Source organism: Bufo gargarizans, chromosome 6 (assembly GCF_014858855.1).
Source record: "Bufo gargarizans isolate SCDJY-AF-19 chromosome 6, ASM1485885v1, whole genome shotgun sequence".
Lineage (NCBI taxonomy): Eukaryota > Metazoa > Chordata > Amphibia > Anura > Bufonidae > Bufo > Bufo gargarizans.
Genome location: NC_058085.1, coordinates 317,484,235 through 317,503,494, shown reverse-complemented (window position 1 = coordinate 317,503,494; position 19,260 = coordinate 317,484,235). Strand labels below are relative to the sequence as shown.

Below are 19,260 nucleotides of genomic sequence, written 5' to 3'. Positions count from 1 at the left end.
AGTGCGCAGGCGTTTCTCCTCCTCTCCGCCTTGCATCATGACGTTCTGCGTCAAAACTTCAACGGTTAAATTCCCAGTCAACCAATCGTCTTCGAGCGCTTACTAAGCTGTAGCCAATCAGCGTCGAGAGCGGGTTAAAGCACTTTCTAAGCGGGCGGTTTTGAATCGCTTAGGAGCCGAGCGGTTGGTGGATGTGGGGCGTGGAGTGAACGAGGCCCCGGGGGTCGGAGGAAGAAGAAGGAGGCCTCATTGCTGGTAACAAGCCGCGGAGTGTGAGGAGGACCGTTCCCGTGTGTGCTGAGACGTGTCCTGCGCGAACCGAGGTGTGTGACTGAACCCAGCGGCTTGCTAGAGGGCAATGTCCGTGCCCAGGAGCTTGCACTCTAATGTGGCCGGGCAGCAGGGCTTGTCCTGGATGGCTCAGCCCCTCCTAGTACATCTTATCTGGTCTGTTAGCCGAGCCTGTGCCCAGGAGCTTGCACTCTAACATTATGGTGTGGCCTGGGTTAGTTGCTTCTTCCTCCAATGTAGGGAAGTGAATGGCTTATGGAAAGCAGGGTACCCGTCAAATATCTGAAGGGTGTCACTTGATCACTTTGTGACCCCACTTTTATTAGGGGGTTTGTCAAGGGTAGCCCTTCTTAGCCAGTCAGGAGACCCTCCACATTCTGGTTTGTGGGTGCTGGTCAGCGGATGCTGGTCAGCTCTGTGAGCTGACTGTCAATGTGATTGTTAGAGGGGGGTTTCTGAGATTTTTCTTACTGATTACCCATCCGCAGGGTAGGTAATCAATCTGATCAGTTGGGGGTCTGACACCTGGGACACCCACCGATTAGCTGTTTGAAAAGGCAGCAGTGTTCCTGTGAGCGCTGTGGCCCTCTCTCTGCTTTTCCTAGGGCGAGGGATGACACGTTCATGTATCACGTGGCTTAAAGAGGACCTTTTTCCTGGATATCCTTAATCTAATTATCTTACCTTTTTATAGTGCAGCCCCCCCCCCCCTGATGTCTTGGCACTTTTTCTAAAGAACCCCCTGTTTGTCAACTGTGGTCCCTGTATCTTTTGGCGCCTCTTGTGCCAAAGAGGTGACTAGGTTATTCTAGGCGTGGACTTTTATTTCTCGCTGGCTGCATCCAATCAGAGCGCCCCGCTCTTAGCTAGGGAGTAGGAGCTCAAGTTCTCATAGGAGAAGGATCTGCGATTGTCGCGAGAACTTGAGCTCCTACTCCCTGGCTAAGAGCGGGGCGCCGTTTCATCAGACGGACACCAAAAACGCTGCAGGCAGCCTCCAGAGCGGAATGGAGACTGATCGGAGGCAAACCGATGCATTCTGAGCGGATCCTTTTCCATTCAGAATGCATTAAGGGCAAAACTGATCTGTTTTGGACCACTTGTGAGAGCCCTGAACAGCTCTCAAACTGAAACCAAAACGCTAGTGTGAAAGTACCTATGATTGTTTTGGAAAGAGGGCTTGTCCAAGAGTTTTAATTATCGGATAACCCCCTTTAAAAAAATGAGGTTGTTTAGCCTTGGAGTCAACAACCCCTGGTGTCCTGACCAGTGCCCCTGCATATAAACCACCACTCATCTGTCCTTTTTTCCGCTGCTGCTTCGTTCTGCGGGACCAGGAAGGGGCTTGGTTCAGTGGGCTCTGCGGCCAGTTGCACACCTGGGCCTTCAAGGCCACCTGAATGGGGTACATCAGTGGAGGGGCTGGTGGCAAGTTGGTTATGAGCAGGGGCAGGACTGAACCTTGATTTACGAAACGTGTCTATTTTGCAAACTGCTGTCCTGCAAAACATGGACACCAGTTTTGTCCACTTCCCATTGTGGTGCTCGCCCACTGCCCACCTCATAACTGGAGTAGACATGAATTTCTGGAGCATGGACTGCCTAGAAATGCCCCAAACTTAAAGGGAACCTGTCACCTCCCAAAACCATCCCAAGCCGCAAGCAGTGTTTCTGATGCCTTTCTTCCTGAAGGCAGATGCAGCAAAAGTACTGAAAATGTTTTATCCCCTGCCTGGCGCACTTCTCCACACATGCTTGAAGTCAAGGAGGCAGCGGTCACGGTAACCACGCCCCGTTCGTTGCCCCACCAATGATTCTACTTTATAATACTGGGGGGAAGGGGCGGGGGCGCACCGCGCCATCAATGAATATAATTAATGCCTGAATACAAACGCATGCTGCTGGTGCCGGCTATATCCCATACCCGGCACTGCGATGTGCCGCATCTGACTGGTTAATGGTGGCGGGTCGCAGCGCACAGTCATAGCGGCTGGGTGCCGGGTATGGGATATTTGCTGGCACCCGCAGCCTGCGTTTGTATTCAGGCATAAACTATATTCATTGGTGGCGCAGTGCTATCAGCCCACTGGTGGCAGTGGCACAGGGGGAGGGACTGACTTTCTCCCCTGTGCTGTTGAGAAGAACATGGCACGCGCTGACAGCAGTGTGTGCCATGTCAGTTTAACGCATGTGTGAAAGCGGCAGAGCAGCGGAGGGTCTAGGCGCAAATGGCGACAAGACTACAAAGTCTTGCCGCCATTTTCCAATTTTAAGTCGCATTGGCTGCGATCTGGAGCCCTGGCATGTACAGTTGAGTTCAGCCTGGCCCGCACAGATTCATGCCACTGATCTCAACTGCATATGGAGCGGCCATTGCCCTCCGTATGTTGGCAGTGCGAGATCAATGGTCTGAGTTTATTTAACCCCTTAAACATCAGTTGCTTATTCAACGCATTGAAAATTGTCTATCTGCCCACTTTGATGCCAGTTTTCATGCCCAGAACCTACAGTTGAACTCGACTGTATATGATGCCGGGCTTCAAGATCACTGGCCTTAAATTCATTCAGTTCTTGAAATCGTGCTTTTTGTGCCCACTTTCATGCCTGTTTTGTGCCTGTTTTGTTTTTTAATGCTGCTTGCAAGTGATTTACTTGACAGCTCACTGCAACTTTTTCTATTAGTGGCGATAGTCTCCTCAAAATTCAGAAAAAATACAAATGTGGATGAGAAACCACCGTCTGTCTTGTAACATCCTCTAAATGTTGTGCCTGTTCGCCATCTTTGCTGTGAAATACTTTTTGTATCAGTTTTCCGAGCTTTTTATACTGATGACCTATCCTCTGGGTCGGACACCCGGGATCAGTGGTTTGAGTAGGCACCGGTGTTCCTGTCAGTGACGCGGCTTTTCCTAGGCCAGTGACATGCCCATGCGCTAGAAGTGAATTGGGCTGAGCTGTGACCACTGGCGCCTTCTCTAAACAGCTGATGGGCAGGGTCCACGGTGTCGGACACCCACTGCTTAGTTACTGATGACCTGTCTGTCCTCAGGATAGGTCATCAGTGTAAAAGTCTCCGAAAACCCTAACATAAAAGTATTCAATGTCGCATAGGTAAGGTTTTTGATAAAAGGTCCAGTTTGCAGACATTTGACCCATTGATATTCTGTTATTGCAGGACACTATGGATCAGCGATCAGCCAAAGAGAACCGCAGTGGATTTTCTGGCTGCAATGTGAAGGTATGGGGTGATACTGGGAGAGTCTGCTCTGTCGTGGCTTATTGTGGGCGTCCGTATAAAGCCATCATCTGTAATGGTGCAGCGGTGTTAATGTTTTCACCATTTCAGGGGGCTCCTGAGAGTTGGACTGGGCCTTCTGCTTCTATTTCTATCCACTGTAGTTTTAATAGCTGGAGGCTGCACCGTACAGTATTAGAACGAAGTTTTATGCGAATTGACTTTGGCTATTCTATCCAACGTCGATTCGCTTATCCCTATTGATAACCCATACTGAGGATAGCTAATCAATAGCTACATCTTTTAAAGGGATTCTCTGGGTCTGGGCAAAAGCTTTGCTTTATTCCCCGACTCCATACGAGTGGAGCATTTCCTTGCTCTGATGCTTTATCACACAGCACGGGTGTTTTGTTTGTTTTGTTTACGGACGGTGATGTACCGGGTTTTGCATCACTATGCCAAGCAGAGACTTCTGCCTGGTGATGTCACTGGCACAGATGGATGGCTTGTAGCACTGCCGGAGGCCGTGCTATAAGCCATCCATCTGTATCAGTAATGTCACCTGGCTCCCTGGTGGGCAGAAGTCTGCTTGGCATAGTGATGCAAAACCCAATATGTCACAGCACACAACAGAGCATTGGAGCAGGTAAATGCTCCACTCGTATGTCATCGGGGAATAAAGAAAAGCTTATATGCAGGCTCAGCCCTGAACCCGGAAAACCTGTGTGCGCGGAACCAGCCTTCTAATATGTATGGTGGCCCCCACCAAGTTGGGGAGAAGGCTGCCAGAGGGGTGTGGGTGGGAGAAAGCTGTGGCCAGACAGCACATGCTTGTTCATCTTGAAATGACTGATATTTGGGTACAATGGTTTGCATTCTCAAGTAGGTTAGATTTGTAATTAGACTTAAAGTATAACTTTTTTATTTATTTATTTTTTAGTATTGAATTGTGGTGATTAATATCTCCTTGGTGGCCCTATTTCAACTTTTCACTGTGTATTCAATTACCCCCTAATTCCACAGTTTTTTGTTCCCTGTGCTTAAAATAGGGTTGCTAGGCATGGTCTGTCTATGTGTTGGAGGACGCAGAAGCACGCAGCGTGCAAGGTCAGATTAGACAGCCAGGGACTGTAAGTAAATGATTAAAGCCAGGTCCTCCCCAGCAGCTAACAGTGCCTGGGCTGTGTGCACTTCTCCCTGTCCCTGCGCTTGGCAGAGGCTCCCTCACTCAGCAGAGCTGGAGAATGCAGAGTTGAAGCAGAGCAGGGAAGGGAGATCTGCCATCTGCTCAGTGTATAAATGAAAGCAACATGTGGTAAGAGGACCCCTTTGTGCTGCAGGAGATTAACCCTTTAGGGGGAGGGCTCTGGTTACTGACACTTTTGGGGGGCTATTGTTACTGGCTAGTGAGGGCAGGCTGGATTAGCCTCAGGTTGAGGGCAGTGGTGGCCATCTTAACTGAATAGTGAAACTGCAGTTTTATGCAGACTGGTTGCTAAGGGCTGAATCTTATTAAATATGGGGTAAGTCAGCCTAATAGTAACTGATTCTGGAATATCATCTTATTAGTAACTACATATATGAAAATTGAAATTGGGGTCTAAATTTGACAGTTATCCTTTTAAAGGGGTTGTACCATCTCAGACGGTCATGGCAGTGAATGTCTTGCTGTACATGGCTCCAGTTTACTGCTAAGAGTTACAGAAATAGTGGGAAGAAGTGCATGTCTGCTATTATGTTAGCGGAGCAGGCAGGAGTTGGTAATCCTCCGTGGGACAGGAGCAGCAATATGCGCTCCTGCCCATAGGCATTGCTGCTGCGGCCCCATTCATAAAATGTCTACAGTTGGCGGTGTACAGAAATGTCAATTTTAAGCTCACAGGGAATGGTGTGCTTTAGGGGGTGGAAACTGATAAAAATTACAATGCCTTTAATAAAGTTTATAAGAAACTATTTGGGCATTTGGAACACCTTATTAAAATTTTACTCAAGTTTAGTTACTCTTTACGTGACAGCAGTGCTGATGGTGGAAAGTCGGGATGATTCCATCTTATTTCTTGCATATTTTCTTTCCAGAGCTTGACCTCTATTGCTGATGGACCAAAACGTATTCCAGTTACCCAGCAACATGCCACACAGGGAAAGCAAGCTGTAAGTGGCACAGCTCCACAGAGAATTCTCTGCTCCTCCAACATGCCACAGAGAGTCCCGATTCAAAAGCCTTTGGTACCCAATCAGAAGCAACAGACTGCACAGCTGACCAATCAGACTCAACCAAAGCCTACTGCTCCCATACAACATCCATGCAAACCACAGCTGGTGAATGAGAACAAGGACCCAACACTGACCAGTAGCTCAGTGGGTAAGATGTTCCCTGCTGGAATTATAATGGATACCACAATCGACCCTCATGTTTCAGGATTGTTCTATAATAAACTTCTTATTGAATCGGATACATAAAGCTAGGACATGCTCCCTGTGTTTGATACGTGCGGGTTCCTCCTTTTGGGACCCTTAACTTAGAACTGAGCCCGCAATGGAGGGCGCACCAGCATGCACAGCCACCCGTCGTTCATTTCTATGGGAGTGCCAAAATTAGCAGGGTGTGCGCTTGGCTATTTTTGGCAGTCCCCTTTAAATGAATGGAAAGCGCACCATGCAAACACTGCTGCAGCTCCTTTCACTTCTATGGGGCTTATGGAAATGGCTGAGCCAGTGCTTGGCTATTTTCTGCTCTACCATAGAAATTAAAGGGGTTCTCCGGGCTTTTAATATTCATGACCTATCCTCAGGATAGGTCATCAATATCAGATCACCGGGGGGCATGACACCTGGCATCCCTGCCGATCAGCTATTTGAAGAGGAGACGCACTCCGTGCCAGCGCTGCCTCCTCTTCAAGGTTTACCTTCTCGCCGTCGCCTTTGCAGCGGTGAGCAGGTGTAATTTAACCCAAGCCGCCCCATTCATTTCAATGGGACGGATCGTTCCCATACACTTGTATGGGAGCAATCCGTCCCATTGAAATTATTTGGATGGTTAGGTGTAATTACACCTGCTCACCGCTGCAGAGGCAACAGCGAGAAGGTAAACCGTGAAGAGGAGGAAGCGCTGGCACGTGCCTCCTTTTCAAACAGCTGATCGGTGGGGGTGTCGGACCCCCACCAATCTGATATATTGATGACCTATCCTGAGGATAGGTCATCAATATTAAATGCCCGGAGAACCCCTTCAAGGGTGGCATGTGTCTTCCTTTTACCTTGCAGACTCCAGAGGTGGGACTCGCACCTATCAGATGTTGGGGGCATATCCTAGTGATGTCTGAGATGATAAACCTCTTAAATTACTGGATGTACCATAAATGTTTGCCACCTCCTCAAGAATGCAGAGGACTGCACTTGTGCTGTCTTGGCAGGTACCTTGAGACTAACATCTCTAACAGGATAGTCTAGATTTTTGTTCTGGTGGAAGTCCTGGGCTACTTTCACATCTGCGTTGTGCTGTCTGGTTTTCAGATCCAGCAGCCTCTCAAAACCACAGCACAACACTTGCGTTTTGTCCCCGTTCATTGTCAATGGGGACAAAACTAAACAAACTGGAACAAAGTGCACCAGGATCCGTTCTGTTCCAGTTTCTTGCATTCCCATGCTGGCCGAAAAAGTGTGAAAATGCCAGATCTGTGTCTCTTCTCCCCCCCCCCCCCCCCCAATTTGTCCTATGACTGCACCAGGAGAGAGGATCCTCCACCCAGGACAGGAAATGCACAGATATTTTATATTGGGGGAACCATTGGTGGATTGCTCTACACGGTCTAACAGAAAGGTGGAAAAGTTCCCTCTTCACAAGAGCATTTTCTTCAGCGGTGGATTCCTTTCTACAGTCATGGGACCGGGGTTTTCTCTATGCATTCCCACCTCTTCAGCTGATCCCTAGGGTTCTCAAGATAGGACAGGGATTTGGTGATTATGATAGCACCTTCTTGGCCCCGTCGTGCTTGGTTCACGTGGCTGACGCTTCTTTCAGTCATGGAGTCTGGAGTGCTACCAGAGATCTGGGTTAATTAAGCCAGGGGCCAGTCATCCACCCTCCAGTAAAGGGCCTTCACTTGACGGCCTGATTTTTGAAAGGTCACTGCTAATGCATAGGGGATTGTCTGAATCCGTTATTACCACCTTCCTTAAAAGTAGGAAACCGGTAACCACTAGAGTTTATGCTAGAACCTGTGCAGCTTTGCTTTCCTGGGAATTGATCCTGTCCCACAGTGTAGCCTCTCTATTCCCAGGACTTTGCAATTCCTTCAGAAGGGTCTAGAGTAGTCTTTCCCTTTAGTACTATAAAGGTGCAGATTTCAGCTTTTAAGCATTTTGTTTGACGTTAGATTAGCTGTCCATCCTCTTATGAGATTTTGTAAAGCAATAGCAAGGGACGTTCCGTCTAGGATTTTCCAAGTTCCTCCCTGGGACCTACATTTATTGTTTGTTTGAAAGGACTCTTTGAAACAATTTCTGAGACCTATCAGAATGTACCTTTTTTAGTAGCAATCAAGTCAGCTAGAAGGATAGGGGACATCCAGGCCTTGTCTATCAATCCCCCCCCCATATACTTCCATCCAGGAGGATAGAATTGTTCTTAGACCAGACCCAGCTTTTCTTCCCAAGGTAGTGTCAAACTTCCATAAATATCAGGAGGTAGTTCTTCCGTCCTTTGGAACCAATCCCAGGTATCAGAAGGAATTGGAGTTTAGTTACCTAGACGTTAAGAGGTGTTCTAGTCTACCTGGATGCTACTAGAGAATGAAGTCATGAGCCTTGTTTATCTAGTATTCAGGTTCTAATAAAGGCTGCTAGCACAATTTCCATAGCCAGCTGGATGAAGCAAGCTATCTGTCTAGCTTATGTTTCCTTACAGAAACCGGTACCTATGAGTTGGACATTTCACTCCACAAGAGCGGTATCTACTTCGTGAGCAGATGTGTCTATTCTTAACATTTGCAAAGCGGATACCTGGTCTTCTGCTCTAACCTTCTATAGACTGGACCTTTCTTCTGTCTGACCTTTCCTTTGGGTGTAGAGTCTTGCAGGCTGTTATCCCACCCTAGTTATTTATCTCCTGGTGCTGTCATAGGACGAGGGGAAAAATAATTACTCTTACCGGTAATTAGATTTTCCAGAGTCCATGGATAAGCACCCTTATATTCCCTCCCTTGGTTTTGGTGATGGGTCTTGGTTATGGTACACAGGGTGCACAGCAAAGGGGAAAATTCAAGGAATCATGTTCTGAGCAGACACCGAACGGACCCCATTATAGTTTATGGGGTCTTTAGGCTCTGTTACGCTCAGTTATCTGCAGAATCCGTCCTTTCCATTCTCCTGCTCCTCAACAGAGCCGGAGAACGTCAAGGAGAAACGGTGATGTGAATGAGGCCTTAAATGCAATGGAATTAGGATAATTATTGGGGATGCTCTCCATCTCTGAAGACCACTGAGGAATGGAGAGGCCCCTCCTTAAATATCTATGGGTTTCCTGTCCAGGGTGGAGGATCCTCTCTCCTGGTGCTGTCATGGACTCTGGAGAATCAAATTACCGGTAAGAGTAATTATAAACTTTTTTTTATTTTTTCTTGTAGGTTTTTTCACTTCCTATATAATGCAACCAATGCAGGCGGTTGTGTTAGAATGAGAGAAAGTAAAACGTAGCAGGCAGACCCTTACTAAGAGCAGCGTTGTAATTTCTGTCCAATTTGTATCTGCATGCAAAATCTTTGTAGACTAGGATGACAAGCTAGGGTCAAATCATACCCTGAGAAATTGTAATTATTTTATTTTTTTAATTCCTGTCCAGATTGGTGTTGGACTAATGTATTTGGTTCTTTTACTAGGATCAGATGTAGAAAAGAAGGCTGCTGAACAGAACATGGCTCTGGCCACACCCGTTCCCAAGGAAGAGGGTAAAAAGTGAGTAGCTAGATTTTTTTTAAAATGATTTTGGTTGCAATATCGGGATTTTATAGTGTAATATGCCCTCCCCATGAGCCCAACTGAACTGTTTTGCGTGTGACTGTTTCAAAGGTGCTCAAGTTTGTACATGGGCTCCCCATCCCTCAGTCTGCACAATGTACAGAAAATATATTATAAACGTGTCTTGTTTGTTACCACAGAAAGCAGTGGTGTCTTGAAGACTTTGAGATTGGACGTCCTCTAGGAAAAGGAAAGTTTGGCAATGTGTACTTGGCTCGGGAGAAGCAGAGTAAATTCATCCTGGCACTGAAGGTTCTGTTCAAGTCCCAGCTGGAGAAAGCTGGGGTGGAGCATCAGCTACGGAGAGAGGTGGAAATCCAGTCTCACTTGAGGTGGGTTCTTCTGCAGTTTAAAGGGGGTTTTGTCACTACAAGTGGCATTTATCATGTAGATAAAGTTAATACAAGCCACTTACTAATGCATTGTTGTCCATATTTCCTCCTTTTCTGGCTTGATTCATTATTTTTATTTTTTTAATTACATTCTACACTGTTTCTATGGTTATGACCACCATGCAATTAACCAGTGGTGGCCGTGCTTGCACCCTATAGGAAAAAGTGCTGACCTCTCTGGCCAGGATCATGGGACTGCACATCTGCTGGTGCATTAAAAAAAAAAAAAAAAAAAAAAATTTCTATATCCAATCACTCGTAACCATGTAAACGAGCAGTGTATCGTGTAATGGAAAAATGAATCCAGCCTGCAAAAGAAGCAAGTTGAACAATTGCGATACATCAGTAAGCTACCCGTAGTAACTTTCTCTATATAATAAATGCTATTTGCTGAAGTGACACAGCCCCCTTTAATCTTCTAAAGTATTAGAACTCCTGAGTGAGACGGGGGCTTCTTTCTACAGTCAATTTAAGTAGTCCTAACTTCTCCATAAATGTAACGGAAAGTACTGCTGAATAGGAGAAACCTGAATATAGTGCAGGGCTCCATTTCTGCTTGCGTCTTGTTTCCTCGTGTCAATAACCCACCACTACTGTTGCTGTGACATTGGCTGTATATCTGCATGTACTTACTGTGTATGGTAGCCAACTATTATCTTCCTCAGGGGCTGCAAGGAAGTGCTCCTCATGGACACAGCAGACTCTGACCCACCCAGAATACAGTGAACATGTAGCACTGTACTGAGGGGCTCTATTAGCCTAACAGCATAGTAAGCTGATATCCATATTAAAGGGATGTCCTCAGGATAGGCCATCCCTAGCTGTTTGACAACCTGATCATCTGTAGCTCCATCACCAGTAGTCGGTGCCAGAACTACACATCTGTTAACTTTGCAGTGGACAGAGCATTTCCACTGCAGCGCTGCTGCCATTGACATCAGAGCTGTGGTGACTAGCCCTGTCCACTACAAGATTGACAAAGCTGTGTAGTTCCAGAAAGTGAACTACACCTGATAAGGCATGAAACGGAAATGCTGGCATGTGGGGTGGCTTTTAATTGGTCTTGTACACGTCTGTTTTTGACTCTCGAATACTAAGCTTTGTACACTGTTTTAGGCATCCAAACATTCTCAGGCTTTATGGTTACTTTCACGATGCCACCAGAGTCTACCTGATCTTGGATTATGCCCCCCGTGGGGAGCTGTACAGGGAACTTCAGAGGTGCACAAAATTTGATGACAAGAGATCTGCCACTGTAAGTAAAATGTATCACTGACCTCTCAAATTGTTACCTTATGACTAGAGGGAGGGAAACTCCTCAAAATAATGTCTCCTTAGAAGTCTGTCCATAAACCAGGGAAGCCGCGTGATTGCTTCTCCCTGCCTGCAGATCTGCTGCTGTTTCAGATTCTACAAACTGTTAGAAACTGGAGCCACGTTCTGCCCGTGTTCACTGGTGGGGGGGGGGCTGGTTGGATCACTCCTGCTAGTATTGTATGGCAGTAGCACTTCAGATGGCACAGTGCTGTCTCCCTGCTCCACATGTGAATGAGATTGTATTTGTTCTGTGCCGACATCTAATACTTGCAAGCACTCAGAGGAGCATCTTGAATGAGTGCTTTTTCCCTAGCGCTAATGTCACCATGACTACCCATGCAATGTTGGCTGCTGGCCTCTGCAACATTGTCAAGGCTGAATTTAACTGGAGGACTTTGACGTTTTATTGACTTGACCACATCTAATCTTGTAACGTTTGATTATTTTTTTTAACTTGACCCTCCTGATCAATCTGCATGTAACTATGGGCCAGTTTACTATACGTTTGTTGCTGGCCCCCCTGAATACTTGTGTAAAGCTTTCAAACCTCCCATGCCCAGACGCCACACATGATTTTTGTAAATATATAGTATGGTCCTACTAAGTCGATGTAACAGCTTGTGCTTTCTGTCCAACCTTATCTTGGGTAAAACTGCCTTCAAATGGTCTTATTTCTGCCGATGGTCTTTCAATCCTCTCCAGCTTTTTGGATTGATGAGATGCTGCTTCCACAACTCCCTAATGTCTTGAGTGTCGTTGAGTTGATCCTTGTCGGCTCATCTTTGGCTCTTCCATTTGATTAGTGCAGGGTTTAAACTGAATCTGATGGATTTATTACAGTAATTGACAGCAAAGCAGAGCTCCTTCTCTTGGAGACATGAAGTGGGGCTTACAGGCAACAATTTGGAATTATTGGATGATATATGGAAAGGTCTGATCCTTCCGTATTACATGGATTCTGCTGTGTATATATGCAATGCATGTACCAATTTCCTTCATTGACTTTGAAAATGGAACAGACCCAAACCACATGCAAAGGTTTATTGGTCTGTATAGGCCATTGCTGGGTACTCGGGTGTGAGCTCTCCCTGGGTGGCAGCAGTAGCCTTTGGTCTTCAGTGACGGGCAGACAAATGCTCCTCGTTCTTTGAAGTGTTCTCTCGTTGCAGTACATCACAGAGCTGGCAGATGCACTTCTCTATTGTCACTCCAAAAAAGTGATACACAGGGACATCAAGCCTGAGAATCTCCTCCTGGGGTCCAACGGGGAGCTGAAGATTGCAGACTTTGGGTGGTCAGTGCATGCCCCCTCTTCCAGGTGAGTCATGCTTGCTTTCCAGCAAAACTGCAAACTCCGACAGCTTCAACTACAGTGGAGTCTGTTTCCTTCTATCCTAACATCAGCCTGATCGCTTCCCTACAGATCTGAACGAGGCTAAAGCCTCATTCACACGTCGGTGATGTCCATCAGTGATTTTGAGCCAAAACCCAGGTGCGGCTCAACACCGAACAGAAGCAGAGCTCTCCCTTATACATTATGTCTGTGGAGGATCCAATACTGGTTTTGGCTCGCAATCAACTGATAGAAATGACTGACATGTGAATGAGACTTAGAGGACCTGGAAAAACATTGTGAACTAAGTATCATGACATATACAGCGGCGCCCAGGGATCTCACTGCACTTCGGCCGCTGTGCCCTCCGGTATCTTTGCTCACTTGGTTATAGTAGGCGGAGTCTGCCCATGTTCTGCTGGGCATCTCCTTCTCTCATGCTGTAGTGCTGGCCAATCGCAGAGCTCACAGCCTGGGAGAAAAAAAACCTCCCAGGCTGTGATCTCTGCGATGCGATTGGCCAGCGTTACAGCCTAGGAGGAGGAGACGCCCAGCAGAACAAGGGCAGACTCCGCCTACTATAACCAAGTGAGCGCAGATACCGGAGGACATCGCGGCTGAACGGAGCGGCGCCGAGGGATAATAAGTGCAGTGAGATCCCTGGGCCCCGCTTATGTCAGGATACTTAGTTCACAATGTTTTTCCAGGTGAAAGGTCATCTTTAAAGGGAACCTGTCACCAGGATTTTGTGTATAGAGCTGAGGACATGGGTTGCTAGATGGCCGCTAGCACATTCGCAATACCCAGTCCCCATAGCTCTGTGCTTTTATTGTGTAAACACCGGTTTGATACATATGCAAATTAACCTGAGATGAGTCCTGTCCCTGACTCATCTCAGGGACAGGACTCATATCGTGTTAATTTACATAGTAACTTAGTAGATAAGGCTGAAAAAAGACATTTGTCCATCCAGTTCGGCTGTCATCCTGTAAGTTGATCCAGAGGAAGGCAAAAAAAACCTGTGAGGTAGAAGCCAATTTTCCTCACTTTAGGGGAATAAAAATTCCTTCCCGACTCCAATCAGGCAATCAGAATAACTCCCTGGATCAACGACCCCTCTCTAGTAGCTATAGCCTGTAATATTATTAAGCTCCAGAAATACATCCAGGCCCCTCTTGAATTCCTTTATTGTACTCACCATCACCACCTCCTCAGGCAGAGAGTTCCATAGTCTCACTGCTCTTACCGTAAAGAATCCTCTTCTATGTTTGTGTACAAACCTTCTTTCCTCCAGACGCAGAGGATGTCCCCTCGTCACAGTCACCGTCCTGGGAATGAATAGATGATGGGATAGATCTCTGTACTGACCCCTGATATATTTATACATATTAATTAGATCTCCTCTCAGTCTTTTTTTTTCTAAAGTGAATAACCCTAATTTTGATCTTTCAGGGTACTGTAGTTGCCCCATTCCAGTTATTACTTTAGTTGCCCTCCTCTGGACCTTCTCCAGCTCTGTCTGCTTTGTTCACTGGAGCCCAGAACTGTACACAGTACTCCATGTGTGGTCTGACTAATGATTTGTAAAGTGGTAGGACTATGTTCTTATCACGGGCATCTATGCCCCTTTTGATGCAACCCATTATCTTATTGGCCTTGGCAGCAGCTGCCTGACACTGTTTTTTGCAGCTTAGTTTGCGGTTTATTAAAATTCCTAGATCTTTTTCCATGTCAGTGTTACCGAGTGTATCAAATTTTATCTTTATTTTTTTTACACAATAAAAGCACAATTTGATACATATGTAAATTTAACATGAGATGAGTCCTGTATGTAAGATGAGTCGGGGACAGGACTCATCTCAGGTTAATTTGCATATGTATCAAATCAGTGTTTTTACTCAAGCACACAGAGCTATGGGGACAGGGTATTGCGGATGTGCTAGCGGCCATCTAGCAACCCATGTACTCGGCTCTATACACAAAATCCTGGTGACAGGTTTCCTTTTAAGGCTAAATATTTGAAGTGTACCTGATTTGTTTATTATAACCTAATGTACCTGAGGAGTAATATTCCTATAAAAAATTCACCGTATAGTTATGCGAGACCCATAGACCTCCATGTTCTGTGTGGTCTTGCCCTGTAACCCTACGTGCATGCTCTCATCCTCATTTGTAAGTACGGTTTGTTCAGATTTACTTTGTGCTGACACAATCCCCTGGTTAACTGTGGATAGTTGGCAAGTGAAGGTAAAATGACCAGGAGGTGACTGTCGGACAGTAAAAAGTGGTTTAACATTTTAAAACGTGTTTTAAGCATGATGGAGAATAGGGATGGATTCTTCTGAGAGGAGGAGTGATATTGTGGGAAGTGAGGGCAGACTGAATTGTCACTTTAGGCTGAAGAACTGACGTTCTGAGGCCCCCCCCCCCAGGTAAATATAGAAGATTCTATAAGGAGATGGTACCCAAAAATATAATGGGGAGAGGAAGGTAAAGTAGATGGACATCAGTAGGATTGGTTGGGTCCAAGGCACTGCAACATCAAATAGGGGTTTGATTTTGTAAGTGTGAAAATGAGGTGCACCATCTGTCATGGGGTATGTCATGAGGTCGCTGCCTCAAGAACGGTGTACAGTGCAGTCACACGTCAGTTTCTATGATGAGGGACATGTCAGCTCTGCAGACTTTGTGGCCATATTGTTCGGGTTGTGTCACAGCTTTTTCCCCAGATACCCAAATTTAAGCATTTTAAAAGTGTTTAACTTTACAAAAGAATCCTTTTTAAAATGCATTTTGAGACTAAATGACTAATTGAAAGCCTTCATTGTACGATATTGACACCGTGCCCTGGATCGCCACCTGAAAGCAGATACAGGAGAGGCTCGCAGCTGTAAGGGTCCATTCACACGTCCGCAATTCTGTTCCGCATTTTGTGGAACGGAATTGCCAACTTATTCTATGGGGCCGTACGATGTGCTTTCCGGGTCTGCAATTCCGTTCCCGAAATAAAAAATAGAACATGTCCTATTGTCTGCAATTGCGGACAAGAGTAAGCATTTTCTATTAAGTGCCGGCGATGTGCGGTCCGCAAAATGTGGAACGCACATTGCCAGTGTCGGACGTGTGAATGGACCCTTATTCAGAAACGGGTTCTGGTGTAATGGAGCAGCATTTATCTTGAGGTCCCCTTGCTCTTCCCCCCCCCCCCCCCCCCCCCCCCCCTACCTGTCGGTATAAGCTGTAGCAAACACTTTATTCCATTTCCTCCTCTGATATGAGGCAGCAATATGAAACTAATGAGGGATGAAGGCTTCATGTAAACTGGTCGAGAGCAATGTGAAACAAGTGGGATAAGAATTTCTTCACTGGGTCATCTTGACCAAATGATTAAAGTAATGGCTTTTGTCAATCTGACTGTAGAGATTCTCCAAAACCAGTGACTGCTGCTGTACGGACCTGAGGCTTCTAGTCATGGTAACCAGACTTACTAGAACACTGTGTAATCTGATTAAAAGTTTGCTGAAGTGACAACCCCTAATGCAAACAGCATTTATGTAGAGGAAGTTAAGACCAGTCACTTACTAACTTATTATTATAAGTATTGCTGCTTTTGCTGGCTAGATTAAAAAAAAATTAAGAGGCACCATGTGCTCTGGGGGCTGCATAAAAATGGCCACAATCCTGGACCCCCCACGTTTTTGTACCAAGCTGAAGAGTATTTTATATTTTAAGTTAAATCCACAGTTCTGCAGGGTTCAGGGCTTATTTTCAGCATTCCCTGATAATATCATCAAAATAAGTGCTCATTATATCTCGCTATTCCCTTCCACGGACTCTTGTATCGATCACCCTGAGGGGGTACAGACGACATGCAGCACGTAATGTACTTCAGTACAGATTACAGGACTAGTGTCATGGTAACAGCTTCCTGCTGCGTTCCCCATGGTATGATGTGAGTGGCCTTCACCCAAGGCCATGCTGTTTTTCCATAGCGTGTTTTATGCTCTCCAATTTTCAAATTATCTGACTAATCTCCGCTTTCTGTACTGAATCTGGACAGAGTTCAACTCTAATTCCAATGAATTAACTTTATTTTTTCCTCAGGAGGACCACGCTGTGTGGCACCTTGGACTACCTACCCCCTGAAATGATTGAGGGTCGAATGCATGACGAAAAGGTTGACCTGTGGAGTCTCGGCGTTCTCTGCTACGAGTTTCTGGTCGGAAAGCCTCCCTTTGAAGCTGAAACGCACCAGGAAACATACCGCAGAATTTCAAAGGTATGTGTTCAGTCAGACTAACTAGTGTTCCATGGTTTGTCTGACCAGACGTGTCACTGCTATACCCCATTTCTAGTGCTGTTCACTGTGTATAGGCACCTGCTGCTTCTAATGCCAGGGGCCACTAGAAGCATTGTTTATGTATTGTCCGGCTGAGCATTTCTGCACAGTAGATGCTTCTGTGATGGGTATGAATAGGTACACACCTGTTCCACAAAATTGCGGAACAGATGTGGGCATGTGAATGGACCCTTATCGGTAGACTAAGATTAGACTTGCATGGACACTGCTTCTACCCCACCTTTTTCTGTTGACCACCGTGCTCTACTCTCCACAGGTGGAGTTTCGATACCCTCCTTATGTCTCAGAGGGGGCCAGAGACCTCATCTCTAAACTGCTGAAGCACAACCCCAGCCACAGGCTGCCTCTAAAGGATGTACTTGAACACCCCTGGATTGTGCAGAACTCCACCAAGCACCCCACTAAGCCAGAGAACAACTCTGGCAAAACTCAGTGACTTGAAATGGGTGCGCCACACTACAGAATGTTCATCACATCATGATATCTAGTAATTCCCGATTTCCCTGAGAGCGAGGGCCTGCTGTGAATACACGGAAGTGTAAGAAGAGCCTGTGGATGAGATCTGTATCTTTCAGGCAAGGATGACAGTGCAATAGTGAGCTATGAATGCTGTCATGTATTTATTGAGGCTGCGGGTGCAGTCTTCACCAGCTGCTTGTATCTGTGACGGAGTCGTCCTGATCTACTATGTAAATTTACCTGTTAGAAATTCTTTACATTTTTAATGTGTTCTGTCTTTTTTTTCAATGTGTGTAAAAGAAAACTTTTACGAATTTTAAATAATAATAAAAAAAAATTAATGTTTTTCTGGTGTGGTTTCTTTCTATGAATGGAAACCGCAGTGTTTTAGTAGAGATCTTGAAAACGGGGAGGAATTGCAACCAAATGGGCCTAGTGCAGTTTAGGTCTGCATCCGAGCCGCTGTTTTGACAGTGGACCCATGTCAGCATCCATTGCTCCGTTCTGCGGCCTCGCTAAAAAAATATAACTTGTCCTATTCTTGTCTGCAAAAAAACGGAACGGTCGTGTGCATGAGGCCTTAAAGTGTGTTCTGCTTTGCTAGGAAACATGGTTTCCATATCTATACACCCTCCCATTATTATACATGGTCCATTATAAGGACTTGATACGGCTGGGGATACTAATCCCAGGTGATGCACACAGTGGAGCTGACTATTCAGGAGGCTACATTTACACATGCAGGATGTTAATGTGGTCCTTGTGTCACCTGCTGGTTTGTGCTCAGTCCTTTTTCTCTTTATTCATGTTCCCAAAATTAATCAATTTGTCATTCCTCCAAGACAAATAGGTTTTGTTCCTAGAGATGTGAAAAATGTGAGGACATTAATCTGATGTTCCCTTGCCAGTACAAAAACCTCATTAAAGCTGATTCGACAGCTCCTAAAATATGAACATGTATCACAACATAAAGTAATCCTAATACAGGAGCCAAGACTGAAGGAACAACAGAACTCGTATTAAGGCTCCATTCACACGTCCACAGTACGTGTCCGCATCCGTTCCGCAATTTTGCGGAACGGGTGCGGACCCATTCATTCTCTATGGGGACGGAATGTATGCAGACAGTACAGTGTGCTGTCTGCATCCGCAATTGCGGAGCACGGCCCCGATCTTTGGGTCCGCAAAAGATAGAACATCAGCAGCTTGCGGACAAGAATAGGCATTGTGAATGGAGCCTAAGGCCGGGTGAGGGCTGGATGTGTTCAGGGTGCATTGTGGGAAACCCATGCAGTAGGCGCACAATTTCAGTCAGTTTTGACTTAGTTTGTGTTTCCATTCAGTTTTTATTTTTTTAAATTTTTTTCTGCCCAAGCGCAATGCATTTTGCACGCGCGTGAGAAACTGAATGTTGTACCTGAACCCGGACTTCTTCACTGAAGTTCAGGTTTGGTGTTCTGTAGATTTTATTATTTTCCATTATAACATGGTTATAATGAAAAATGGCATTCTTTAATACCAAATGCTAAGTGTCACCTGAGGGTTAAAAATAAAATAAAAACAATACTCTCCTCATCAACTTGCTCACACAGCCGGGATCCTCTTCTTCCTTCAGCGAAGGTCCTTTTGCAGGACCTTCTTGAAGAACCTATCTTCTTTCAGCAGAACCTGTGCCGATGTTGCTGCGCTCGCCACGTGAGTGTGATGACATCAGCGAAGAGGATCCCGGCTTCACAATAAAGTGGAAGGGGCGAGTAATATATATATTTTTTTTTCCCATTTGACACTGGACTTTGCATTCTGTATTAAAGAATATTATTTTCCATTATAAAATGGTTATAATGAAAAATAGCAAAGT

The 19,260-nt window shown here is 45.7% G+C and overlaps 1 protein-coding gene across 1 annotated transcript; it reads left to right on the top strand.

Moving 5' to 3' along the window:
* The first annotated feature begins 67 nt into the window (after positions 1 to 67).
* Positions 68 to 17,710, top strand: AURKA (aurora kinase A). The gene is made up of 9 exons (XM_044297407.1): positions 68 to 323; positions 3,467 to 3,529; positions 5,603 to 5,888; positions 9,403 to 9,478; positions 9,682 to 9,873; positions 11,050 to 11,188; positions 12,420 to 12,568; positions 16,688 to 16,862; positions 17,200 to 17,710. Exons 2-9 carry the CDS (start codon positions 3,473 to 3,475, stop codon positions 17,377 to 17,379), a joined length of 1,254 nt encoding a protein of 417 aa, XP_044153342.1. The 5' UTR covers positions 68 to 323; positions 3,467 to 3,472; the 3' UTR covers positions 17,380 to 17,710.
* The last annotated feature ends 1,550 nt before the right edge of the window (positions 17,711 to 19,260 follow it).